Raw genomic sequence first — 26833 nt, forward strand, 5'->3', positions numbered from 1 at the left:
ATACCTAGAGCAAATATCATCCCAAATCACGCAGCCTGGAGAGACTTATCTTCGAGATGAGGGTTACAAATGAAAACCCTGTTACCGAGACCGCTATTTCCCAGGGTCACTGAAGTTCTAGAAAACGCATTAAGGAAAACAAACATAATGTATGTGGATTAGGAAGGAAGAGCGGAAACTCTAATTTTGCATATGGGCGCACGCTAGGATTGAATACGTGGAAAATCCAGAAGTTACGAAAAGTATCAAGAGAATAAAAATCCTCCTGGTAAGGGCGTCGGGTGCAGGATGGCTGCTTAAATGCCATATGCGTTTCTTTACATCAGCAACAGACACTTAGGAGAGAAAACGTTTCTCACAGAAACATTTACGATAGCATGAAAATCAAATATCTGCAAATAAATCTCACGGGTTCTGTGTGAGACCGCTACGCAGAGAACCATAGCGCATTCCGGGAGGGCTTCACAGAGCCTGAAAGAAGATTTGAGAAACTCGGTCTTATGAAAATGTAAATTCTTCCCAATGCCTCCCTATAGATTTAATCAAAATCCTAGTAGTTATTTCCCCCTGCTTGATCCGTTCGCCAATTAAATGAATGCCACAAGCGGAATGGCCATGAAAGCCTTGAGGAAGGTGGGTGAGAGAGGCGTCGGGGTGTCCGGCTCACGGTAAGGCCACAGTGGTTCTGATTGTGGTACCGGTTCAAGGTCAGGCAGCCCTGCAGGAGCGGACAATCCGTGCACCACAGAGACGGCCGCGAGGGCAGCCGTCCAAACCCTAGATTAGAGGAAGCAACCAGCAGAGAGAGAGGCATCCGGACGACGCGAGTCCTATCAGCAAAAACATTCATCAGGCAAGAGAAAGCTTGTGAATGAGACTTGATGACACAGAATCGCGTGACTTTGTGGAAAGACCGTGCAGGTGCGGACGCAGCCTGCAGTGACCAGCAGCGGAGGCCGGAGCGGCCCCCTCTTCCCGCGGCTCCGGTGGCCGCAAGCCTTCTGCAGACGGAAGGACCCTTCTGTTTGTCGCTCGCGGTGGGCTCGTCTGGCGGTTTGGCGAGCTCGGCCACGTGGGACGGCAGCGAACATCTCCGTGGGTCCCCAGCACTGACCTCCTCAAGCCCTTGGAATTTCCTGGGTGACAGGAGCATCCTCTGTTCTACTGAGGTGACAGGCGGTTTGGGCCACCAGACAGACCGGACCTGATTAGAACCCTCAGCCCGCACCCCACCCCCAGCGCGCGTGGAGTTAATGGTCAACGGCTACACGGAGGAGCCTCCGTGAACGTCCCGGAAGCACGGGGTCCGGGCGGCTCTGGGCTGGAGGACACGTGCGGGTGTGGGGTGAGGGCGTGGGGGCTCCACGCCGCTCCCACACGCCTCCCTCTGGACGTTCATCTACATCCTCCAGGGCGCCCTTTCATCACATACGCTGGGGAGAGTAGGTGTGCCGTTTTCCTGAGCCCTGTGAGCAGCTCTAGAAAGTGGGGGGTGCCCGGGGGGAGGCGGGCAACTCTGGGGTACCACCCGCTGGGTCTCCGTCCCCCTTTGCAGTTATGACTGTTCTGCAGGACGGCCTTTCTCGGACGAAAGACCACCGTGCCCGCCGAGCACAACTTATTTACTAGTCTCCACGTGGACTCAGTCTCCTCTTCCGTTCAGTGGATCTACCCTGAGGCCCAGCTGCCCCTGATTTGGCAGGAGAGGGACGTGAATCTCTTGGGCCTTTGCTTCCGTGCCCTGGGGCCCCGGGTCACGCCCGCAGGTGCTGCCTGCGGCCAGCAGTCCCCATGGGGCCCGATCCCTGCAGGGGGCCAGTGACCTTAAGAGCCAATATCTGCGTGACAGTGAGCTTGGTGTTTGGGAGCTGCTGGGGGGCTTGCAGACCATCCTTGGGGAGGGCTGGGGGTGTACGGGTTCCCCTAACCCCACTGTGGCTCCTCTCTTTGCCCCACTCCACTTTTGTTACAGGCTCCCATCAGCCTTAATATAGGTAATTATGGAGAGGTGCCTGGGTGGCTCAGTCAGTTGAGGGTCCGACTTCGGCTCAGGTCATGGTCTCACAGTTCATGGGTTCGAGCCCTGCGTCGGGCTCTGTGCTGACAGCTCAGAGCCTGGAGCTGCTGCAGATTCTGTGTCTCCCTCTCTCTCTGCCCCTCCCCCACCCACGCTCGGTGTTTCTCAAAAGTTAATAAACATTAAAAAATATATATGTAATTATTTGACCAAATCCAGTATCTGGCCCTCTGTCATCTTCGCTGACCCCCACGTGTGCACCTGCCTTCTTTCCACAGACCTGTGGCTACAGCCTCCCCGAGCCCCTCTCTCGGGCGCAGCACCGCGCATGGGCCCATCTCACTCTTGTCCATGGGGTTTCTTGTGGGGACGTTCTCTTCTATGCATTGTGCTTATTTTCAACAAATAAAAGGCTAAGTCCCCGGGGAAGTCGCAAACGAAGCTGTGCATTTGTCAGCCTGCTTCCATGCGTACATGAAAACATGTGTTAATGCACACTTGAGTTCTCTCCACCGTGGCATCCGCGGGCACGTGTGTCTGAGTGCTCAGACATCGTGCAGAGAGCTACCGCAGGCACGACCCCGCGACACAACGACTTCTGGAGTCCAGAAACAGAACTTGATCCACCTGCCGCCACCTTGTGTGCCCTGAGTCGGCAGACGCGTCGGTGTCTCTCCGTGCACCCCTTCCCGCGTCCCGGGCAGAAGGCCCCAGCTGATGAAGACGGTGGTAGTTGTGACCATATTGAAATTAGACACTTGTGTTTATTAGAAGATGCCAGACAGTGAGGGCCTCCGAGCGGGGCAGGGCCTTCAGGGGATGGAGGGGGGACGCGGGCAGAGCCACCTGGGTGCCACTAAGAAACCCACAGCCCCATGGGAAGGATGTGCTCAAGGTGAGACAGGCGTTTGGCAGGGGGACGCCCAAACGGCCGGAAGCATATGAAAAAGATGCCCATAAGCATGGGGGGGGGTGGAAACTGAAACCACAGGGAGACCCCTGCCCCCCACGCCCTCCCCAGCTGAAAGGAAGGGGGAGCACACTGGAGACCCCCGCCCTGCTGCCTTCAGGCCCCGCTGGCCGGGCTCCAGGAGCCTCTCCATGTCCTTCAAACCACCCAGAGCCTTCTGCAGCCCAGCAGGTGCCTCGGTGGGGCAGGCGGGGGAGGGGACCGTGGCTCTTCTGCACGGGAGCCGCCTCCCAGACCCACCTCCGTGAAGTGGGCTTGAGCCAATCTCAGGGGGGCCCTGCGGCTGGCCGTGGCCAGGGCCCTGCTTGTACCGTGCCCCCCACCTCCCGTCTGAGAGGGCGGTTGCTATTCTGTGGGCGCAGCGGTGCTCCGGAGATATCTCCACGTCCAGGAGGGGACCCGATGGCCTGAGACGAAGAAGGAATATCCTGCACCTTTCCAGCATGCAGCGAGGGTCAGGCTGCAGCGGCGGCTGTGGTTCTGACAAGCGGATGGTGGGACCTGGAGAACTCGGGGCCACTGTGGCCAAAGTAAGGGAAGCTGGGGACGAACCGCAGGGACCGTCCCCGTCACACAGGCGCACGCGCGCCGCCCCCATCACACGGGCACATGCGTGCACACGCTCATGGCCAGCACCAGGCTTCTTAAAAACTTTTTTTAATGTTTATTTTTGAGAGACAGAGCATGAGTGGGGGAGGGGCAGAGAGAGAGGGAGACAGAATCTGCAGCAGCTCCAGGCTCTGAGCTGTCAGCACAGAGCCCGACGCGGGGCTCGAACCCATGAACCGTGAGACCATGACCTGAGCTGAAGTCGGACGCTCAACTGACTGGGCCCCCCAGGCGCCTGCCCCCAGCTGACCTCAGCCACACCGGTCCACTTGCCCAGGAAGACCCCAAACACCTCACCCCTGCACTGAGCCCTGCCCCCCGCTTGACCCCCTCCCAGGGAGATCGGAGGGGAGCCCCAATCCTGGCCCCGCATCCACACACCCGCCCCTCACCCAGCGCCTCTGCCTCCGTCCTGGGTGAAGGGGGGAGTATCTTCTGCTGCCCAGACCGGCTCCATCTTCTCTGACACTCATGCCCTCATCACCCCTCGGCCCCCTGGCCTCCCTCCCCGGGCTCTCCATCCCTACCACCCCCGAGCCCCGGGCTTGGCACCCTGCTCTGACCACATCCCCATCGCTCTTCTCCCTTCGCGGCCACCTCCCCACCCCTCCAAGCACACCTTTCCGCCCCTTCCTTGCCTCCTTCCTCCATCACAGTCCCCTAAACGCGATGGGCGCCTCTGGCCTCTCCCTCCTTCACCCCCACACTCTGCTTTCCGGCTGGGATGCTCCTTCTTCCTGCCTGCCTTGCGGAGGGAGGTGGTATTCCCCGGGCTCCATGCCGGCTGCCACCGCCGAGACCCTCTGCCTCCACAGGGCTCCTCCCGAGGTCCCCATGTTAGCACACAGCCCCGGCCAAGTGGGACACGGAGGCCCCCCTCGCTCCTCCCGCCCGCCTCACCGGCACATCCAGACCATCACCAAACTCTCTCATCCTCAGCCCTGAGACTCAGCGAATGCCCTCTGCAGCCGCCCCAGCCCCGGCTGGCACGGTTCCCACTTCCGTGACAGCCTGTGCCCTCCCTTGTCCCCCCTCCACTGCCCTCAAAGCCCACAAAGCATGCCCGGTCCCTCCCCCGTGAAGCAACCCCCTGGTCTGGGGGTGAAGTCTGCACCTGAGCTGCCCAGACATCCCCCCGTTTCCCAGACAAGCCGTCACCTGTGCCACGAGGACTCAGCTCCCTCCCCGGGAACGCGCTAGTTTTCTTTGCTCTAACGTACAGCCGGCGGGCAGCTCTGTTCATGCAGCCTAATCCTCCAGGGGACTCGTGTTTGGGGCACCCTCTGCCAAAGCCCCCCTCAGTCCCCTTGCATCTTGGGCAGAAGACCACCAGGTCACAGAGCAAACCTTCCCCAGCAGCGTTAGCGTTGGGGGGCCTGGACCACCAGGCGGCGCCTGAGCGGGGTCCCCAAAGCTGCCACCTTCCCCCACCACCCATGCCCTGCTCAGCTGTGGGACAGAGGCTGGGCTGGAGCTAGACAGGTGTTTTATTGAAAGTTCACAGATACAAGAGCTCTGAGCAGGGTCTTGGCTTGGAGGAGGCGGGGTCGGAGAGGAGAGAGTGAGTCCCCAGATGCTGGCAGCCCCCCCAAACTGGAAAGCTGCCACAGAAGCCCTTCTTGGTGGGTGTCGGGTGAGAGGGGCCCCGGGAGCCTGAGTGGGGCGCAGGAGGGCGGGGAGGGCAGCCACTGGAAGCCAGGGTGCGGCAGCACAGGAAGAAACCCACGGACCCCAGAAACAGGCAGAGGCAGGGGGGTGGGGGGCCAAGAGGGTGGGCGGCCTGAAGCTCGCTGCCCCCTTACTGCGAGGAGCTTCCGACGGCCTCACTGCCTGGCTCACAGCTTCAGGGGGGCTCCAGGGCACGTGCCCTGCTCTGCCCCAACCACACCGGGTCCCACATCACATCAGTCACGAAAACGAACGCGTCGCAGTGCTTCGTCTCCACGGCCGGCGGTGCCCGGCGGGGTCTCAGTAGTCGGTGAGTGGGTACCGCAGGAAGATGAAGACGAGGATGATGCAGGAGGCGGCCAGGGCGGAGCTGGTGATGTTGAACAGCCGGGCTGTCTTGGCGTCTTCCACCGCTCCATTCAGGTCATTGAGAAGCTTCTTGTCCCGAACCTGCAGCAGGGGGAGGAGGTGAGGCCAGCGGCCAGAGACAAGGAAAAGGCAGATACGGGTATGGGGAACCTCTGTGCAAAGGGCACCCAGGAATTCCTTGTGTTTCTTTTTTGCAACTTTTCTGTAAGTCTGAAATTAGTTAAAATAAAACAGGATTGTTTAATAATACTGTATTATTTGATTGGAAGTTGCTGAATTAACGGTGGGTGGTACCTGGGTGGCTCAGTCAATTAGGAATCCAACTCTGGATTTCAGCTCAGACGATGATCTCGGGGTTCATGACTTCAAGCCCCGAATAGGGCTCTGTGCTGACAGTGCAGAGCCCGTCTGAGATTCTGTCTCCCTCTCTCTCTGTCCCTCCCCTGCTTAAGCGCTGTCTCTCTCACTAACAAAATAAATAAATGAACATTAAAAAAAAAAAGAAAGAAAGCTGGTGAGAGCAGATTGTAAGTGTTCCTACCACCAAAACCCCAACAAACCACAAAAACAATAATTATGTGAGATGATGGATGAACCCTGTTCTTAGGATCATCTTGCAGTATGTACGTGTATCAAATTGCAACGTTATGCACGTTGGACTTCTACAACACTGTATGTCAATTGTATTTAAATAAAGCTGGAATCAATAAATGAATACATAAGATAAAGGAGAAAGTTGGCCTCAGAGAGTTATAGGATTAGACAGTGGAGGATGTAAGTGTGCTCTAGTCTGAGCAGGCTCCCTAATCTAAAATTCACAGGGATTACCTAAGAACAGGCCCTAGAAAGAACAGGCAGTGGGCCCCGTGGTCTCTGGGAAGGGATGTTAAGATACAGAGAAGACAGTGGGCAGAGCTTGACCCATTTCCAAAATTCTTTGGTTGTAAAGAGATGTTCCCAAGGATAAATGTTAGGGTTTCCCTCTCTTCAGCACTTTCCTCTTCCACAAAGTCCAAAGAAGTATGGTTGAATATGTGGATGGATGAGAAGGGAGGGGAAATAGAAAAAAAATGATAGCGCATAGATCATATGGGTGGATGAGATGACATAAGGGATAATAGGGAGAGAGTGAGCAAGGGTGAGTGTGAGGACAGGTACATGACGAATGGATGCATGTGGCTCAACTACAGGAGCAGTGGGAAGAAGGGATGGTGGCTGGCTTGAAGGATGAATGGATTTATTGATGTGTTGGGTCAGAGGATGGATGGAAGGCTGACAGGTAGAGTTGGTAAGTGCAATGGTGAAAGTTACTGGGGGAAAGGAAGGCTAGATGAATAGTTAAGTGAACTGATGGACAAAATAGGTGGGGATGAGATGGGGAGGAGTACGGAAGGAAGGAGGAAGCACAGTGAACATGTATAAACATGGATTGATGGAGGAATGAGTAACCATTTGGATGGGTTGAAGGGAATAAAGGAGCAGGAATCGATGTACAAGGGATGCTGAATGGATGGGTGTGTGGGTGGATGGATGGGTGGATGGATGGATGGGTGGATGGATGGATGGTGTGAGTGGGTAGGTGGATGGGTGGGTGGGTAAAATGATGGATAGTTGGAAGGAAGGATGGATGGATGGATGGAAGGAAGGATGGGTGGATGGATAGGTGTAAGGGTGGGTGAATGGATGCATGATGGATGGTGGATGGGTAGATGGGTGGAAGGGTGGGTGGATTGATGGATGGGTGGATGGAAGAATGGATGGAAGGATGGTTGGATGGGTAGATGGATGGGTGAGTGAATGGGTATGTGGATGGATGGGTAGATAAAAGGATGGATAGATGGATGGTTGGATGAGTGGATGGATGGATGGATGGGTGGGTGGATGGATGGATGGATGGATGCATGGATGGATGGATGAATGGAAGGATGCATGGATGGATGGATGGGTGGATGGATGGATGCATGGATGGATGCATGGATGGATGAATGGATGGATGCATGGATGGATGGACGGATGGATGCATGGATGGATGGATGCATGGATGGATGGATGGATGGATGGATGGATGGATGGATGGATGGATGGATGGGTGGATGGATGGATGGATGGATGGATGGATGGATGGATGGATGGATGGATGGATGGATGGATGGAAGGATGGGTGGAAGGGTGGGTGGATGGATGGGTGGGTATATGATCTTGATATTCAGAAAGCAGGTAGTGGGCAAATATGTACATACAAAAACTGGCACAACATCTCCCCTCCTAATCAATTTGGTTGATTTCCCTGTCACTGGGAAGTCCACAAGCTCCCGGGCCCGGGCAGAGCAGCCGCCATATCATTATACCTGCCCTCCTCCCCTGCCCACCATCCCTGCCCTGGTTCAAGCCATGTGCCCCCTTTACTGGGGACCACACTGGGACCCTAACTTTTCTCTGCCTCTGGGCTTCCCTTGTCCTTCTTCCTCCACACTGTTGCAGATTTTATAGCTCTGGTCGTATCTTTCCCTTCTTCGTCTTCCACGTAATGAAATCCAAACCCTCACATATTTTTCCCAATCCTTCACTGCATGGCCTGAGTCTGGCTTTCCAGGACTATCATCTCATTCCCCTGAGAAGATGGGGCCTTGCAGTTCCCCCCAGATCGCCCCACCCTCGTGTCCTAGTTTATGTCTGGAACACCTGTCACCTCACCCATCCTTCAAAGCCCAGTGAAGATGATGCTTCCTCCTGGAAATCTCCCGCACTTGACTCCAAACTCATCCCAAACCAGGAATGAAGTGTTCTTTTTCTGAAACACTGTGGTACGTATTTCATCTTGAAGGTGTCCTCTGTTCATCCACCCCTGCACCCAGCACTCTGACCCCTACAGTGGCCAGTTTGCCTTGGCACCAACAGGAAGAAGGGATGGGTCTGGTTGGGTGGGCAGCCACTGGGGCGGGGGTTCTCTGATGGGAAGTGGGGGCTCAGCCAGAGTGAGTCAGTGGGGTCTTTGTGGGTGGAAGAGCTGTATCTCACAAAAGCCCTCAGGCTGAGGGCGCAGCACATCACAAACACAAGTGTGCTCACAGAAGGCGTGGGGCGGGGTGCATCTGGGGAGTAGTCGGCCGTCACCATGAGCAGCCCGTGTAGACTCGTGAATGGAGAACTGATGTCCCGTGTCTCTGTCCTGCTCGTGAGGCTCAGCAAAATAAGGCTGCGATCTGCGTGTTGCAGACCCAGCTGGCATCGAAGTGGACTGGCGCACCTGGGTGGGGAGGGTGGACGGACAGGCCACCGCACAGACAGGGGCACGATGTCTGTTTCACACCCACCGAATGCCAGCCTCTGCCCTGCTCACGTGTGCTTACTTGGGTGTTGTTTCACTTCAGTTTGTTTTGTGAACAGATGAAGGAATCAGCTCAGAGGAAGGTGGTTTGTCAAGAGCTCACTTCTCTTTAGGGACCAAGCTGGGAATTTAGCCAAGGCCTTCTGACCCCAAGTCCATTAGGTGCCCTTGGAAGGGCCCATGACTGGCTGCAAACAGGGCAGGGTGCAGCAGGCCGGAGACATGCAGCTGGATGGACAGATGGACACGTTCCCAGGTGCAGCAGCCCGAGCCAGCCGCTTCTGTGCCCCCTCTGCCCAGGCCAGAGACAACTGACCTTGCACACTCCTTCCCTGGCTGGTCCCGAGCCTTCCTGCCCTGGCTGGCCCCCAGGAAGGACGGGGGGAGCGGCCCCAGGGGGGAGGCAGAGTGAGCTCTCTCTTGCCCCTCAGAAGGACTAATTCCTACCCACCCCCCATCACAGCACAAGTGCTGCACCATTCAGAAATCTGTGACCTACCTACAACCTGCACCAGATGGGCCTGCCCGGTGCCAGCCGGCGCCCGCAGCCGGGCTGAGGGGAGGAGGGGACAGCTTCCGGACAGGAGCCCACGCAGCCGGACCCGTGTCCACAGGCCATTGTCGGGGCACCGCAGGAGGGCCCCAGGGGAAACAGAGCCTCACCAGCTGCCCCCACCACTGGGCCCTCTGCTTGGCCTGGAGTTGGCCTGGGGGCCGCCACCCCTAAACCCTCAGGACCCTTCCCTGTGTGCTTTCACAGCACACACGTGCACACATACTTATGCACATACACGCACACATGCACACCGCTCACCCACACACTCACAAATATGTGCACACTCATGCAATGCAATTAAGTACATGCACACCCACACCTGTATACACTCGCACACATGCACACCCATACACACGCACACTCACTTATATACATGCACACATTCAAGCCCACACATAACATGCTCACATGCACAAATACACACACTTATGCACACTCACATCCACACACACCTGTGCGTGCACATGCAGACACTCGTACACATGCACTCATACCGACATGGGCACACACATGCATCCATGTACACTCACACACACTCACTCACACCACACAGGTCCCCCGTGGCGGAGCCCAGAGCTCCGTGCACGGGCCTGGAGGCGAAGGTGTGCCTGGCAGTGGGGGGTGCTGACGATGAGTCAGGAGGTCGGGAGCCAGGCGGCCGGCCGGGGCGTGTGATGCCAGGGGCAGGGGTGGGGCTCGACGATGCGGGGAGGCAGGGCTGTGTCCAGGCTGCTGCCCTTCCCCCCGGGGGCCAGCCTCCCTGGCCTAGACTCTCCTCTCCCTGTAGCCCCCAAGTCCCACGGCCGCCCACCCCACTCTCCCCACCTCACCGGGCAGCTGTGATCAGTGATGTGCACCTGGCTCGGACACGCGAATCCGGAGACAGTGACATCTGACTCTACAGGAACCAAGCCTTCCCAGAGTGACAGGGAGGTGGGTCCTGCTGCCTGGGCTCCAGCCCCGGCTCTTCAGTCCTGACACACCTACATGGAGCCTCCCATCGCAGATGTGAGTGGGTCACAGCCCCGTTTTGCAACCTGGGTCCATTTCTTTCCACTCTGCCCCAGGGACATGGGGTCCTGTCTGCCTGGCACCCTGCTCTGCTCCCAGCCAGCTCCTCTCCCAGCAGCGAGGGGCTTCCGGAAGTTGTATGCATGCAGGGTTTGGGGCCATGTTTCTGCCTCTCTCCCTCTGGCTCCCCCCGAGCCCCTGCCACCGGCCACCAGGACAGACATCTAGAAAGAGTGTGGGAGAGGGAAGGTAGAAAGCAGTGACCTCAACCACCATGATCAGAGACCCTGGCAACCGTGGCCTCCTCCGTGGCCACCTCCTGAACATCTGCCTGGTTTCAGGTTCCCTGTGAGGGGCTCAGAGAAGGATGTCTCCATGCTGTCCTGCTGACAGGGGAAGGATGCCGGGGTCTTCATCTACGTGCTGACTCCACCCTGCGTGCCCAGCGGCAGCTCCGTCCCAGTGTAACCCCCATAGCCCAGAGGACAGGACTGAACCCCGGGTCTGCACCTGGAAGACTCAGCTGGCTATGTAGGGAACCCAGCCCTGTGGCCCCCGAGCCCTGTCAAGACACCCTGGAAGCTTCCACAGCCCAGGATGGGGAAGGGCAGCCCCTCCCTGCCGGCTCAGAGCTGGCCGGCATCCACGTATGTCTGGGTCCCATGAGGCGGCCCCCCTGCCTGTACCCGCTCCTCTGCCCCACACCCCCCCGCCCCTGCCCAGCTCACTTTGAGGGAGTAGGCCAGTGCGATGAAGCCCAGGCAGCAGAAGTTGAGGTAGACGAAGTTGAAGATGGACCACAGGTAGTAATCATTGACCTCGGTGGCGTCTGGGTAGACTTCGATGACGGTCGTGGGGTTCGTCATGGTCTTCTTCTCGGCCAGGTGTTTGCAGGCCTGGGGGGCGCCAGAGGCCCGCATGCTGTCCGTCTTGCTGCCCTTGGATTCCATGGGGAACAGGGTGGGCGCCATGGGGGGGGATGCTGAGGGCTCAGGGGCCGGGGCCGCTGGAGCCTGCAGGGCGGGGGGCTTGGACACGCAGGCAAAGCAGCCCTTCGGGGAGCCTGCCGGGGGCCTCGGGATCCAGAAGGCCCCGTCCAGGGGGACTCGGGCTTCCTGGGTGCCGTCCGTGGTGCTGGCCGGGGCTCCCAGCGGGGCTGGGCACTGGCCTGGGCCCTGGGCCTGGAGGGAGGGGAGAGGAGGAGTGAGCTGGGTCCTGTCCTCCCTGCAGGGCTGGTGTCCCGCAGCAGCAGCAGCAGCAGCAGCAGCAGCGTCTCCCCTGCAGACTCGGAGCAGCCCCGGAGGAGCTGGAAATCCCGCCGCCTGCTCCCCCACCCGCCCTGGCACCCGGGTGCCACAGCCCTTCGCGGCAGCCTTGGCAGGGACACAGGGGCTTTTCATCACTTTGCCATCTGCGCACAAACATTCACCCACTGACACACAACGCCCTCCCCCCGTACCCAACAACGCCCCAACCGACACGCTGTTGCAATAAACACAGCACGCCAGCATCCCAAACAGCCTGGCACTCGCACAGGGCATGCAGACCCACAGTGACGGAGTCTCGGCCGCCATCCGGCAGAGTGAGCCGCGCTCTCTCGCCCCCGCCCGCGGACACCCTGACACACAGGCTCTCCAGACCCTGGGCTCGCACGGCGCGGAGATGCCCGGCAAACAGCCCTGCCCTGTGACACGCAGCCTGTACACACACGGACACAGGGATGGACGCGGGCCTGCAGGGGCTCCAAACTAGCGAGCGCCGTCCCCGCCCCCAGCCCCGGCCCGAGCGGCACCGGCCGGAGCGCACGCTCGCGGGGAGCCACCCAGCCGGTGCCACGAGCCGACGCACAAGGACACTCTGCCGCGCGGGCACTCCTCCCGCCCTGCGCCCCTCGGGGGCTGTGGCCACCGCCCCGCGGCCCGGACGGCGCGCCCTCACCTGCTGGCGACTCCTGGGCGGGCGGGGCGACCCCTGCGCCGCGGCCCGCGCGTCCTTCCCCGGCCGGCGCCGCGCTGTGTGCCCGGCCGCTCCGCGTCCCGGCGGCCCAGCCTCGCGGGGGGAGCCGCTGTCCCCGCGCCCGGCTCCCTCCGCAGCGCCAGGCCCCAGCCTGACTCACGGCGCCGCCTCCTCCTGCCCGCAGGGTGGGGGCCGCGGCACCGGCCGGCCGGAAGCCGGACCCCTGGGAGGAGGGCGCGGAGCCGGCAGGGGCGGGGTGTGGGGAGCCTCGGGGATGGGTCCTCCTACACCGCCACCCGGTGTGCTTCCGTCTGCCCCAGTCTCTCCAGGAAGGAGCCCTTCATCTCCTGCGCCCCCCCCCAACCCTGGCGGCCAGCATGCTTTCTGAGCCCCTTCCCCTCTGCATCCCTCCCCTCCCCGAGTGTGGGTCCTCACCCCTCGTGAATCCTGGCCTCACCAAGCACCCACCCTAAGGAGCCCCAGGACTCTGGCTCGCGCCCCTCACCCAGCCCAGCCCCCATCTGCCCTTCGGCTGTCATACGCCCCTTGCCGAAACCAAGCCCCTCGAAGGCCCTGGTCCCCAGCTGCAGCACCTGTCTGAACGGAGTGCAGCTCACTGAGCCCCCCTCCCATTACCCACCTCTGCACAATCCTGCCACTGACCAAGCCCCCAGCCCTGGAGGCCACCCGGTCCAGGCCTTCCCTGAGCCTTGATGGCTGCCCCCCCATGGGGCCCTGTCCTTTCTGGGCTCACCCTCGTGGAAGCTCCATAATCCCTTTCCCCGGGTCTGACCCCACACACCCCGGCCCAGAGCCCCTAGCCGCACCCCCTGAATCTGCGTTCCTCATGGAGTCCAGTCCTCCAAGGCCATGACCTCTCGCCGGTTGGTCTCCTCTGCCCATGGGGCCAGATGGCCTTCTCCAAGCCCCTGTGACACTTATCTCCTTGAAGACAAGTCCAGTCAGCTGCCCATGCAGCTGTCCCACCTGGGCCCCGCCCCCTGCAGATGCCCCTACCCCTAATCGACACGGGCCCACCCAGCCCCAGCCCCTTCTGGAAGCCTCCGTTCACGCTACACCCTCTTGTTCTCTCTCACACTTGCCCCCAGCCGACCTCCTCTTCCCACAGAAGTCCCAGCGGGTCCCGTCCCGTCTGCAAGGGAGAAGCCGCAGCCCTCTCTGCCTCTCCCGACCCGGCGTCCCGCCCCCCCACCCGCCCACCGCGCAAGTGCCCTCCCAAGCCCCGCAGAAGCCGTCCTCCTCAGAGGTCCTGATGCCCCCTGAGCCCTTCCTCATAAAGGCCCCTCTCCCTGCCCCCCCCGCGTCTCCACGGCCCTCTGTCCTCTGAGCCTGGGTCTGCCCAGCAGCCCCTTTCTCCTCGAGTCCTTTCCCGCCTGTGCCCCGTCCCCTGCCAGCCCCCTGCTCTCTGAACCTCTGCGTGCTAGGAGTCCGAGGCCCCCGCTGAACCCTGCACGGGCCCCACCCCCTCCCCAGCCCTTCCCTTCCCAGCCCCGCCCCCTGGCCTCAGGGGTGCCCAGCCTCAGCCATGGCCTCAGGAGCCCCTGGGACCTCCAGGAGGTTGATAAAATCCTCTGTGAGTGGGAGGGGTCCCCAGGGCCACCCTCCATCCTGGCCATGCCCTGGGCAGAGCCTGGCCCAGACCAAGAGCCCAGGGGCATGAAGGCGATGGGGACCATAGGGGGACCAGGATTCTGTCCCTCCAGCAACACCCAAGGGCCTCACTTGGGGGCACCTGGACCCCCAGGCGTCAGGAGGAGCCTGACAGAAGGTGTGGCCCACCTCTGGTCTGCATGGTGCTCCGCCAGGTCCCCTGGGGCCCAGCACTGGCTCACCTGCCTCGGGCCCTGCCCCACGCTGCTCTGGGCAAGCCAGCTGCAGGCAGCGGCCAACAGGGCTGGTCTGCGCGCGAGTCCCCCTGGCCCCCAGGGGCCTGCTCCAGACTGCCTCGAGGCTGCCCCCTTGCGAGGGCCCCAGAGCCCAGGGCGGTTGGGGAGGGGGCGGCTCTAGCCCCCACTAGCCTCCACCCAGTAGGTGAAGTAAGGGGCTCGATTTGGGTGGGGTGTCCTCCAGGCAAGGACACACGGCAGGAAATGCCCACTAGAGCCTGCCGGGCGGATGCAGAGCCCAGCAAGCCAGCCAGGACGGGTGCCAGGCGCTGAGCTGGGCGCCCCGTGGGTACCCGCCAGGCCCCTGGCGAGGGGTGCCCTGTGATTACCCATCTTCTAAAGACAGACTGGAGGCTGAGGGTTGGATCCTAGAGGCTGGACCGGAGCCTGGAGCCCGACTCCAGGGCCTGGAGGAACCGGACCAGCAGCCCCAGGCAGCCACACGGTCGGTGCTCTGGGCAGGAGTGCCAGCACCTTGAGGCCTGGCCAGCAGGGGCCCGAGGCTCAGCCTGTGCTCCCCGAGCCTGTGCACTTGCCACGGCGCGGGGGCAGGGGCCAGGGGCACCAGCTCTGTCCCCACATCCCAGGGAGGGGATTGGGCGGCCTCCCAGCTGGGGGTCAGAGCTGCATGGCAGCAGCCTGGCGGGTGGGAGGCCAGGGCAGCGGCAGAAGCCGAGCAGGGGTGAAGGGAGGGCTCCTTCCGGCCGCTCTGCCTCCAGGCCGCTCTGCGCACAAAGGCTTGGATGACTCGGTCCTTCGCCAGGCCCTGCGGCTGTGCCTGCTCCCTGCTCGGATTTCAGGTGCAGAAGACACTGGGCACGTGTCACGAGCCTCCCCGCAAGTCTGATTGGGTGTTTGTTAAAGGCGCCAGCGAGGGCTCAGCGCTGGGGTGCAGTCTCCTGCCCCCTCGGGCCGGGCCAACAGCAGCCACCGCACTGAAGGCTGAGTGGGCGCCAGGGCGGTGACAAGAGAGGTTTGCCAGTTTTCTTACGGGGGGGGGGGGGGGGGGGGGGGGCTCCCGGCCGTAGTCCAGAGCCCCTGACCCCAGGGGAATTCTGTCCCAACAGCTCACAAACTCCTTCTCATCCCTTAAACCTCCTGGCCTGCAGCTGCTTCTCGGTAGATTATTCTGAGCACCCCTCCGGCAACTCCTGACAGGCCAGACCGCTAGGCAGATCACGCCACCGGAGGGAATTCCTAAGAAGGATCCCGGGCCCCGAGATCCCAGGACCCCGGCTGGCCTGCCGGCTGGCTTTGCTCAGATGCCGCGTTCAGGCGCCGGCTGGGAGCCCAGGGGAGGCGGGTGCCCTTCCCATCAGCCCCACGCAGGCGCCTGTCCCAGGCCCAGACAGGGTGTGCAGGGGAATCAGGAAGTCCAGAGCCTACCCGCCGCAGCCGCCGGTGGAAAGTGAGGCGGGCGCTCACCTGGACCGCCCCCTGAAAACCGTGCCCAGTGTAGACAGTGGCAACCTTGCGGCCCTGCCCCGTGGCCTCCCGCCAAGGCCACATCCGGCCGGTCACTGCCCTAGGCCTCAGTACAAGCCAGCTCCCTGCCAGTGACAGCTCAGCCCCAAAGCTGGGTGGGAAACCAAAGCCTCCAGGGCCCCTTGTGCAGGGCAGGGGGCCCTGGGGTCTGGGGGCCAGGATATCCCCAGAGGCCGCCCCCGCCCCAGCCCGGCTGTGAGTCAGCCCTCCGGAACAGCCTCATAGCGGCCACACCAGCTCCTTCCCACGTCCGGCTTGTCACCAAACACAAAATACACCAACACAGCAAAGAGGCCCAAACAACTGTATTTTCACATCAACACGGGCTCCCAGCCGCCAAGGGCGGGGCGGCTGCAGAGCGGGGGCACAAGCCCCCTCCCCTCTTGCCCCAACCCTGGGCCCAAAAGTGCCCTCCAGGACGGGGTCAAGCCCCAGGATGGCCCCACATGCATCACAAGGCTGGCTTTTGTCCCCGAGCCCCGACCCTTCCAACCCTTCCTGCTTGTCCTCGGGCCCTGGCTGGTCGTTCCCCGACGGGCCCACGCAGGACCCCAGGCCGGGCGGGGGAGACCCAGAGAACAGGCTGGCAGAGGACGTGGGCTCCGTCCAGAGGTCCTGCCCGGGCAGCCGGCCCCCTAAGGCGCAGGCTAGGGAGGGGGTGGAGGACCACCCCGGGGGGACGGGTCCTGGGATGTACAAGGGGCCGCTGCCCTACTGGGCAGGGCCCCCCAAGTTAGTGCAGGGGCCCCACGCTCTGGCCAGCCCACGGCTGCTGCCCCACACCTGGCCCTCCATCAGACAGACGGACGGACGGACGGATGGATGGGCAGGCGGCATTTCTGCAACCGGGGCTGGGTAAAACCACAGAGCAAAAGGGCAGGCCTGTGAGGCCGGCGCCCGCAGAGCTGGGCTGAGTGTGAGTGTGAGCGTGAGTGTGTATGGCGGGGGTGCCGGGAGGGCGCAGGTGGGCGGCCTCCTCCGACTGGACTCCCTCCTCTGCGGCAGGGGCGGCGGCTACGGCCTGGTGGCCTCGGCCAGGCCCACCCGGTTCTCGTCCCGGTCGAACACGGTGTAGTAGCGGCCGATGAAGACGTCACCCAGGATCCAGAGCGGCCCGCCGGGCGGGGGGATGTCCATGCCCATGAACCCGCTCAGGCAGATGGTCTTCCCGCCCTGCGACACCTGGGACAGACACGCTGGTCAGCACGCGGCCCGAGGACCTGCCCCGCCCCGCCCCACCCCGCCGACCTTGAGCGTGTAGTCCCTCGCCCCCACCCCCGCCCTGCTGACCTTGAGCGTGTAGTCCTGGGAGGAGAGCTTGTACCCCTTGCCTCCCAGCTTCAGAGTGACCTCGGGCAGCGCGGACACCTTCTCACAGGGGATCATGTACTGAGGGAGGGAGGGAGGGAGGGAGGGAGGGAGGGAGGGAGAGAGGGGCTTAGGTGTGGCGGGGGAGGGGCGGGGCGGCTGAGGCGTCCTGCCCACACTGCCCGGCCCGCTCACCTCGCCCTGGATCAGCGGCACGGCCCCGATGGCCTTCTGCAGCTCGCGCACCTCGTCCACGGGGCCCACCACGAGGGAGGTGCCCGTGTCCACGATGGCCTCGCAGCCCCCCTTGCACAGGGTCAGGCTGGTGCCCACGTCCACCCTGAGGGGGAGGAGGTGTGAGTCCCCTGTCTGGGCTCAGGGTGGGCCTGGGCGGGGAGGGCTGTCCAACCACCAGGGCCACCGGGAGCCCCTGCCTCTTCAGAATCTCTTCCCCTCTTTGGCTCAAGAGGCCAAGAGCAGGTTAACGGCCACCTTTGAAATCACGGGCAGAACAGGGCCCGAGCCCAGGGGCCAGCAGCTCAGCTGGGGGCCAGGAGGTGGGGCAGGCGCTGGGGCCAGTGGGGTGCGGGGTGCAGGCCGGCCCCGTCTCCACCACCCCCATGGCAGCCTCCCAGCTCCGAGGGCTGGAGCCACCCAGAGGCCGCTGCAGGGGGCCTGGGGGCTCCCGCACTCACTGCTCCATGTGGACCTGCCAGTACGCCTTGCGGGTGACGTTGAGGTAGGAGAGGGGGCCCTTGTAGTACTTGGAGTCCGTGCCGCCCAGCATCAGCTCGCCCCCTGGCTGCGCGTTAGGGTCCCTGGGAAACGAGAGAGGAGGGGGTCAGCTGCCCTTGCCCCTCGAGCACGGGGGACCCCTGCCGCCCCCACAGCACGCACCCGGCCTGAGCACCGGCTGCCACAGGCACCGGCTGGAGCCAAGTCAGAAGGGGTGGGGGTGGGGGTGGGGGTGGGGGGCGATCTCCGAAGCATGACTGGAAGGATGAGGGGAGGGGACTTCCTTCTCCCCCAGGGGAAGGGCTCCAATCCCACACCGTGTGTGGCCTGCAGATCTGCACAGCCAGCCCGCAGAGGCCGCTGGTCTGCCAGCTGCAATCGGCCAGGGTCAGGGCGGCGGGCAGCCGGGGAAGTAAACGCAAGGAGCCTATGGAGGGGATGCTCCTCTGCGTGAAAAACACAAACCAGGGAGGTCTTCCAGGAGGAGGCACCGAAACCAGCTCATTCCTGCCCTGGGGCCTGTGCACCTGCTGTTCCAGGGACGCTCTCCGTCCACATCCTCACCCAAATGCCCCACCCCTGCATCCCTGCTCGGGCTGCCCCCTCCCTCCTCTAGACTTAGTGTTTGAGATCACGTGGTCTTCTTCCTGGCCTGGCCAAGCCCTGCCCTCCCTCTACTGCCCGTGGCCTCCAGCCCTCCCTCCGTCAGCTCTGAAATCCCAGTGTGGAACCCAGACCAGGCCTCCCGTCTGCACCCCACCGCAGTCCTGCCCCGCCTCCCTGCCCGTGTCCATCTGCCCCACCCAGGGAGCCGCGGCACCGTCCATCCCTGGGCCCGAGGCGTTGCGGGGAAAGACCAGTCTCCGGGGCGGCTCTGCCCGGCCCAGCTGCTGGGATTCCCACCGACCAAGCAGGGGACACGCAGGGGTGAGGCTGAGGGCGGAAGCTGGCCGGGAGGGGAGGGTTCTGGGCTGGCATTCAGCCAGACGGGCAAGTGGGCTGGTGGGGTGAGGGCTCCGGAAGGGGTGTGTGGCGTGGTGACGCCCAGCTCCGGCGCACCCCCGTCGGGGCCTCTAGTGCCGCCCTGAGGGGAGACGGAGGCCCCTTCCCAGGGATCCTGCATGTAGGTCACCCCACCCTCCCACGTGGGGCGAGGGCCACTGGGATGGGGGCCTTCTCTGTGGCCGGAATGGACACACTCGGGGCTGCTCCAGACGGTGTGATGGGGGCCGCTGTCCACACCGAGACTGACTCATGGCCCCTCCAGCAGCATCTGGCCCTCCAGGCCCAACAAGGGTCACCTCCCACGGAAAGCCCCCAGACCCCTCACTTCCAGAGGCCCTGCTTCAGATGGGGGCCCGTGGCTTTACGCCCTCTAGGTCATCAGTGACCCAGGGGCCGTGTCTTGCATCATCACACCCAGGGGAGGCTGGGCTGACTGACCCGGGAGCAGCTGCTGTGACCCCTGAGCAGGGTCTGGCTCCCTGCAAGGAGGAGGCCCACTGAGCAAGATCTGGGACCCACGGCCCGAGCGGCTCCCGGTGCAGAACCCTGGCCACACGGCCAGTCTGGAGCGCTGCCTGTGGGCCTGATCAGAGGCCAGAGGCCAGAAGCTGCAGCCTGACGCCTGAGGGCGGTCAGGGGGGCGGCGGCCTGAGCCCCCTGCATTCAGCCCCGCTGAGCTGGGAAGGGGGTGAGGAGCAGGGATTAGAGGGCGCCAGGCCCTCCCCTCCCACCTGTTCAGGTAGAAGGAGAAGATGTTCTTCTCCACCAACTTCTGCTTCATCAGGTTGTCAAAGACGGGGACCACGTCGTCGACCGAGATGCGGGGGTAGGCCATGCCGAGAATGCCGTCGAACTTGGCCGCGATGAAGGTGATGCCCGGCTGCTTGATGGCCTCCCCGAAGGTCTGCCTCTCCACCTTGACTCCGACGGTCGTCGGAGGACGGCAGGGTACCTGCAGGCCGGGGGCGGGGGGGGGGTCAGTGGGCCACCCCAGGTCCTGTGTGTGCGCTCTGGGCCACGGTGACAACACCAGCTCGGTCGCTGCCCACCACTGCACACCTGGGACTTGGGCCAGGCAGAGGGCCCAGGAGAAAGGGCTGGCGGCCCCGGGTGGGGCAGGGACATGGGGTCCGCGCTGGTCAGGACAGCGACTGAATCAGAGTCAGCACAGAGGGCTGGGGTCCCAGCTTGGCTCTGGCCTCCTGGCCCCTACCCACCCCCACCCGCCCAGGCCTGACCCTGCCCTTGGGCTACTGGAACCCCATGACCCAACCCCATGACCCAACTCAGCAGACTTGAGGCCACGCCGCGCACCCCCCCCGCCCCCTGGGCAGGCAGCTGACAGAGAGACAGACAGGATGTGGGAAGGAACGGCTGTTCGGGGTTGACAACCTCTGACACCGGGAACAGGGGAGCGTGTCAGGGGACATCCTGTTTGGACCCACAGAGACCAGGAGGAGGAGACCCCAACAGAGCAGGCGGGGGGAGGGGCAGGGCCCCGCAGGAAGGTCCCCAGCTGCCACGGCCCACCCTGCGTCCTGACAAGGGACAGACAAGCAGGCCCCCATGTGGCCCTGGCGCAGCCATCGCCTCCGGTCCGGCGGGGCTGCAGGTGCCCAGACGGACCCCGGCGTTCTCCAGGGGCCCCCCCGCTCCCCAGCCAGCCGCAGGGACCCTGTCCTCAGGCACCCAGCCGGCCCCTCAACCCCAGGGCATCGGAACGGAAGCCCGCCCGCCCGCCCTGACTGGCTCCCCGCCCGGCTGCCGGCCGCACGCCCGGGAGGAGGCCTCCCCCTTAATCAGTCGCTCACCTGCCCCCCGTGCCCCGGGGCTCCACGGGTGTCAAGACCCTCACTGTCCCACTCTCCCCTCCAATGCCCAACGGCCCTGCCTGGGGCTGGGGCCCCAGGGAGCAGCCTCGCCACGGACTTACCGACACGGTGTCCTGGCTCAGGTACCCGGACAGGCTGCCCGAGCCGTAGTGGATGTCGAAGGACGTGCCGTTCTTCACGTACGTGCTGGACTTGCCGCTGTTGTATTTGTTGTGCAGCCCTGTGCCACGGAGAGCCCGTCAGCCCGCCGCCCGGCCCCCCCCCCGCCCGCGCCGGGCCCCCCGCTGACGCCTGGCCCCCCCGCCCCCGCGCCGGGCCCCCCGCCGCCGCCCGGCCCCCCACCAGCCTTGGCCTCGGCCACTGGTGCCCTGGCCTGGCTTGCCCCACCCTCGGCCACCCAGGCCCTGCCTAGGCGAGAAGCAAGGCCCCTGGAAAGTGGGGCGCCCTGGGGGGACAGAGAGGCCAGGCCCGCCTGGTGTGGCCGAGAGGTGGAGGTGCAGCATCGCCCAAGAGGGGCTGAAGCAGGGCCACCAAAGGCCCAAGGCCTGGCCTGCTGGCCCCGCACACGGGGCTGGACCCAAGATAGGGTGGCAGCCCCAGCACCCAGGGGAGCGTGTGTGCCTGGCGGGGGGGGGAGCGGGAGGTGGCAGGCGGGCCACGTGCCCGCACCCTGGGGCCCTCCTCTCCCTGCCCGCTCTCCGCACGAGGCAGGGCGGTGACTCACAGCAGGCGATGTCCAGCAGTTTGCAGTGGATCGAGGGGACCCACAGGTTGGCAGAGCCGGTGTCGAAGACGACTGTGAAGCACTGTGGGGGCGTCCCGATGCCGATCTCCCCGTAGTACTGGGCCTGGGCAGGGGAGCGGGTCCATCAGGCCTGTGGCTTGGGGGGAGGGGCATCCCACATCCCCACCAGGCCGCAGAGGGTCCACTGGTTGTCTTGGGAAGGCCCAAGCCAGAGGAGGCAGCCGGGGTCCGCCCCTCCCAGCCCTCCCCAGCCCCTGGTCCTTGTACCCATGGGCACCCTGGGTCCCCAGACCCCTGGAAAACCCCTATGCCTGACCATCGAGGGGCCCAGAAGAAGAGACTTCTTCCCTAGGATGGGAGCCAAGTCAGGGCTTGCCTCTGCGACCTCAGTTCCCACCCTGCCCTTGCCCCCCTGGGCCAAGCCTGGAGGACTTCTAGGCAGAGGCATGTGGACGGCCAAAGAGAGGAGGTACACCCTGGAGACTGTCAGTGCTGGCTCAGAGTCCTCACTGCCTAGACGGCCTGCCTTCTCTGCTCTGGGCCTCAGTCTCCCCATCTGTGCACAGGGGAGGAGGGTGACCTGGGAAGTCCAGGGTGCTGACCCAAGGCTCAGGTGAGCATGAAGGGGGCCGGAGCCTGAGAGGGAAACCTCGTCTTTGACGCTCTCGTAGGTCAGAGGACACGGCTGCTTGGATAGGAGACACGAGCCTGAGGCCCCCTGGGCCCCCCGTTCCCCTGGGAAGGAAGAGGGAGCCTAGGCCAGAGGCCACCACGGGATTCCGGCTCCCACCGCTGCTGCCTCATGACCAAGCAGAAGTGTCCAGTCGTGAAGGGCTGGGGGATGACTCAGCGAGTCTCCGCGTGTGCATGTGCGTGTGTGTGTGTGTGCGTGCCCGGAATGGGGATCAGGAGCCGGTCAGCCAGCACCCACCCCCCCACCAGCCCAGTCACATGCCCGTGAGGCCACAGCTTCCTGGCACTGCTGGGGCTCTGGCCAGAGACGACAAAGGCCACAGCCACCTTGCCAACCACAGGTGGGTAGAGGCTGGATGGCAGCAAAGAGCGAGGTCCCCAGGACTTGGGGCCGGAGATGCCACAGGATGCCCACCCGGGCAGCCCCGGAGCGCCAGGCTGGGGCCCAGAACCGGACCCCAGAGGCGGGACCAGCCAACGCGGCTCTGGCACTGTGTGGCCTGCAAAACACCCCAGCTCCAAGCCTGTCTGCCCCTCCGAGCAGGGCCGGCTGCTGCCCAAGGAGGAAGAAAGTAAGGAGGTCGCCGTGGTACCAGGCCTCCTGGCCAGACAGGCACAAGCACAGAGGCCCCAGAACAGTTAGTGACGCCTGGGCGGCCGGCCCCGATGACCCACAGGCCCCCACAGCCTCTCAGGGCTCGATTCAGGCTCCTCTGCGCCCCACTGACGGCCCCGGGCCCAGCTCGCCCAGCTCAGGAGGGTGACATGGTCCCCCAATCCCACAGGCTGGCCTCGAGAACAGGGCGGCTTCTGGGGCGCCTGGGCGGCTCGGTCGGTTAAGTGTCCGACTTCGGCTCAGGTCACGATCTCGCAGTCTGTGAGTTCGAGCCCCACGTCGGGCTCTGTGCTGACAGCTCAGAGCTTGGAGCTGCTTCAGATTCTCTGTCTCCCCCTCTCTCTCTGCCCCTCCCCTGCTCATGCTCTGTCTCTGTTTCTCTCAAAAATAAATAAAAACATTTTTTTAAAATGTTTTTATTTATTTCTGAGAGAGAGAGAGGCAGCATGAGCAGGGGAGGGGCAGAGAGAGAATCAGAAGCAGCTCCAGGCTCTGAGCTAGTTGTCAACACAGAGCCCGATGCGGGGCTCGAACTCACGAACCGTGTGATCATGACCTGAGCCGAAGTCGGATGCTTAGCCGACTGAGCCACCCAGGCGCCCCAAATAAAAACATTTTTAAAGCTTTATACAAAGAGACACCTGGGTGGCTCAGTCGGCTGAGCACTCAGTATCATCTCAGGTTATGATCTCACAGCTTGTGGGTTCAAGCCCCGCGTCAGGCTCTGTGCTGACAGCTCAGAGCTTCAGATTCTGTGTCTCCCTCTCTCTCTGCCCCTCCCCTGCTCGTGCTGTCTCTCTCAAAAATAAACAAAAACACTTTAAAAATTAAAAAAAACAAAAACAAAAAAACAAGGTGGCTTCTGAGGTCAGTGAAGGTAAGCAGGACACAGGGGGAAAGGTCATGGAGGTGCCAAGGGCACCCCAACCCGCCCTCTCACCCCCACACGACCAGGAGCTGCAGGGGAGCCGTGCAGACCCCCCAGGAGAACACAGTGGGGGTCCTCTACCTGGCAGGGGCGGCAGGAGGGGCCGGGCAGGGGAGGGTGTGGCCGAGCAGAAGCCCCGTCCCCCACTGGGCAGGGGAGTTGAGCAAAACCGCTGTTTGCTACGGAGGATTTCACGGTGGCTTGTCAGTTCCATCAAATCAGCGTTTGCTGCCAACCCGGCCCCCGCCCCACACAGAGACCCCCATACTCACGTCCAGGTAGTTCTTAAGCACCTCAGGAATGGGCCCCTCAGTCGCAGCGGGCACTCCCTGGGCATACTTTGAGATGGGGCCCTTGGCAAGGAGATCCTCCACGGAGCCCCCCAACTCCGACATGGTCCGGCGGACAGATGTGAACTTGTGCAGCGGGATCCTGTCAAGAGGAGGGGGCTCGTCAGGGCTCGCTACCCCCCCGGGACCGCTCTGCACCCTCAGCCACCAGGGGCTCCATCCGCCCCCATCCCTGTCCCCGCTTTGTGTCTGCTCTGGCCTCTTCTGGGACAGTGGCCCGAGGGGTCAGTTAGGGCGTCAGTGTCACAGGTGACCATTCACCTGGCCCTCTGATCTGCTGCTCTCCACATACGCCACGCAGAGACGGCCCCCACTTCCCCCGTGTGGCCTCTGGCTGGCTGTCTCCTGACCGTCACATGGGACTCAAGGCTGCCACCTCTAAAAAGCCCTCCTTGGCCATCCCCCGTGTGACCGTTCCCCCCCGGGGCCCTCCCCAGCGCTGTAGTGAATCGATTTACCCCCGATCAGTGTGCTGCCCCGACCACTAACCCCAGGGGGGCAAGGATGGCCCTGGCATGCCGGGTCGTGCTCCCGGGCCCGCCTTCCTTGGAGATGCCCCAGGGCATCCCCGCGGTCTGCCTGGGCACAAAGAGCCAGAGCCGGGGTTGAGGTCCTTCCAGGTCCTTCCCAGGCCTGGATCCTGGGCTCCTCTGATGGGGCAGGGGTGGGGCAGGAAAGCAAACCTGAGCAAACTCACACCTGGATGAGGTCCTCCCAGCCCAGGGGACCTGGGAGTTCAAGGTCACGGCCGGCCCTTCCCAGCAAGCCAAGGGCGTGCTGCAGGAAGAGGGGACTCTTGCCTAAGACCTGGGAGGCTGGGAAAGCCCAAGGTTCTTGCCTGGGGGGAGAGGGGCACGCCCTCCAGTAACCCAGGAAACAGGCGCCAGGCAGCCCCAGAGGACGGCGAGGAGGTGTGAGGGGCTCTGGTTCAGCTGCCCAGGCCCACGCAGCCCAGGCTGGTCCCCCACAGCCACGCATCCCTGGAGAGGAGGCCTGTGGGTGGTCAGGGGAGGCTCCGTTTGGGGCTACGCTCCTCAGGCCACAGCCCATGGTGCAGCCCTTGAGCAAGATTGAGTCCCACTCGGCCCCCAGCCAGCTCCCACGGCCCAGTGACCTCACCCACCTGCCCACTGGCAGAAGGCCCACAGCTGAGTTGGAAGGATGCCTTCCCAGGCCCCGGGGGCAAGGGGGGTGCAGGAGCAGAGGAGGGGCCCACCGCACCCCTCCCCGAGCGGGGGGCTGGGGCTGCCTCGCAAGAGTGGGGGTGGGGGGTGTGGGGCGTGGAGGCGCCAACCTCAGCCTGGTGGGCCCACACAGCACAGTCCTGATCCAGGCTTGGGGTTGCTGACCTCATCCAGTACCTGGGGGCGGGCGGGGGTGGGGGTGGGGGGGCAGACCCCTAGAGACCCGAGGAAGGCGTGGTCCTCGCTAGGGCAGAGGGTGCAGGTGGGGGACCCTGCGCCCGGTGCCAGCTGTGCCACTCACCTGGACCCTCTCCTTACACTAACTCCCTACTGTATCCGAGACCCTCCGGCCCCCAGGGTCCAGAAGGTCTCCTGGGCAAGAGCCCAAGGCCCAGACCAAACGCGACCAGCCCAGTTCAGAGCCAGCAAAGGGGGTGGGGGTGGGAGGCGGGCAATGACGAGCCAGGTGCACCTGGGCCCCCGGACTTCCACACAGCTGGGCCTTGAGAACAGGCACCGTGGCCTCAGCTGTCCCGGGGAGGCTGGGTCGGCCTGGGTCTCCGCCATCCCTCCTCCCGCCGCCCCTGCCCCCCCAAGCGGACCCCACGGTGGCGGAGAAGAAGGGTCGCCAGGCTGGCGGGGGACGGTGGGTGAGGCCCTGCAGGAGGCGGCGCGGGGCGTACGGAGGGCACCGGGGGCGCGGAGTGCGCGGGAGGGTGCACGCGGGAGGGGTACGGGGGGTGGTGCACGGAGGAGCAGTGGTGCCCTGAGCGGTCGCGGGGTGCACGGGGTCGCAGGGCCTCACCTCACGAGCGCGGCGGCGGGCGCGGCCAGTAGGCCGAGAACGAGCAGCAGCATGCTGGGGGGCTGCATGGTGGCGGCGACCGGGTCGGAGCGGAGCGCCCAGAGGTCGAACGCTTATAGCCTGGATGACGGCGCACTTGGCAAAGTCAGCTGACCCGACTGTTTGCACCCGGACGGGTCACGCGGGCCTCTGCCGGCGTGCGCGGGGCGGGGTCTGGGCGGGGCGATGTCGGCCGGGCCCCCGCCGGGCCCGCGCACGGCGCTCGGGGACGCGCACGCCGGCCTCTTCGCTGGGGGTGCGCGCGGGCGGGGGCGCGGTTGCGGGCACCGGCCGCAGGGCCGGGGGACCCTGGGCGCCCGGGGAGCCTCCGGAGCCCGGGGCTCTGTCGCTGCCGTGGACACGCGGGCTGTGCGCCGCGAGGCCTCGCAGCCTTTCCCAGGCCCCTGCTCCACCCTCCTGCCCCCGCGTTGCACCTGCCGCACCCCGCCCCCTCCGCGGCCCCCATCCCCCACCTCCCCCCCCCCCCCCGCCACCGTTCGCTGCTTCCACGCGCAGCCTTCTTTCAGCCCCGGGGGGCGTCCAGACCTCATGACAAGTGTCCCCAGGCCCAGAGCGGCACCAGCCTGACCCTAGCAGGGCCGCCCTGGATCCTCCTCCCTCTGGGGGCCCGCTGTCCCTTTCCAGGCCCCACCTCCAAGGATGCGGCCCGGTGGGATCAGATAAGGCACCGGGTCCCCCATCTTGAGCAGCTCGGGT

At 63.8% G+C, this 26833-nt stretch overlaps 2 protein-coding genes across 2 annotated transcripts; both read right to left on the bottom strand.

The window, feature by feature from the left end:
* Positions 1-5065: 5065 nt before the first annotated feature.
* IFITM10 (interferon induced transmembrane protein 10) lies at positions 5066-16713 on the bottom strand. Its single transcript, XM_039223692.1, has 7 exons — positions 16644-16713; positions 16270-16523; positions 15778-15828; positions 14285-14364; positions 12467-12635; positions 11257-11709; positions 5066-5714 (listed from the first exon to the last, which is right to left on the bottom strand). Exons 1-7 carry the CDS (start codon positions 16711-16713, stop codon positions 5565-5567), a joined length of 1227 nt encoding a protein of 408 aa, XP_039079623.1. The 3' UTR covers positions 5066-5564.
* Positions 16164-26231, bottom strand: CTSD (cathepsin D). The gene is made up of 9 exons (XM_039223697.1): positions 26078-26231; positions 24011-24170; positions 21481-21604; positions 20858-20976; positions 19656-19876; positions 17880-18002; positions 17380-17524; positions 17167-17265; positions 16164-17058 (listed from the first exon to the last, which is right to left on the bottom strand). The coding sequence occupies exons 1-9, from the start codon at positions 26143-26145 to the stop codon at positions 16891-16893; spliced, it is 1227 nt and encodes a 408-aa protein (XP_039079628.1). The 5' UTR covers positions 26146-26231; the 3' UTR covers positions 16164-16890.
* Positions 26232-26833: the final 602 nt, after the last annotated feature.

Source organism: Hyaena hyaena, unplaced genomic scaffold (assembly GCF_003009895.1).
Source record: "Hyaena hyaena isolate Hyena2069 unplaced genomic scaffold, ASM300989v1 scaffold_1418, whole genome shotgun sequence".
In the NCBI taxonomy this organism is placed as follows: Eukaryota; Metazoa; Chordata; class Mammalia; order Carnivora; family Hyaenidae; genus Hyaena; species Hyaena hyaena.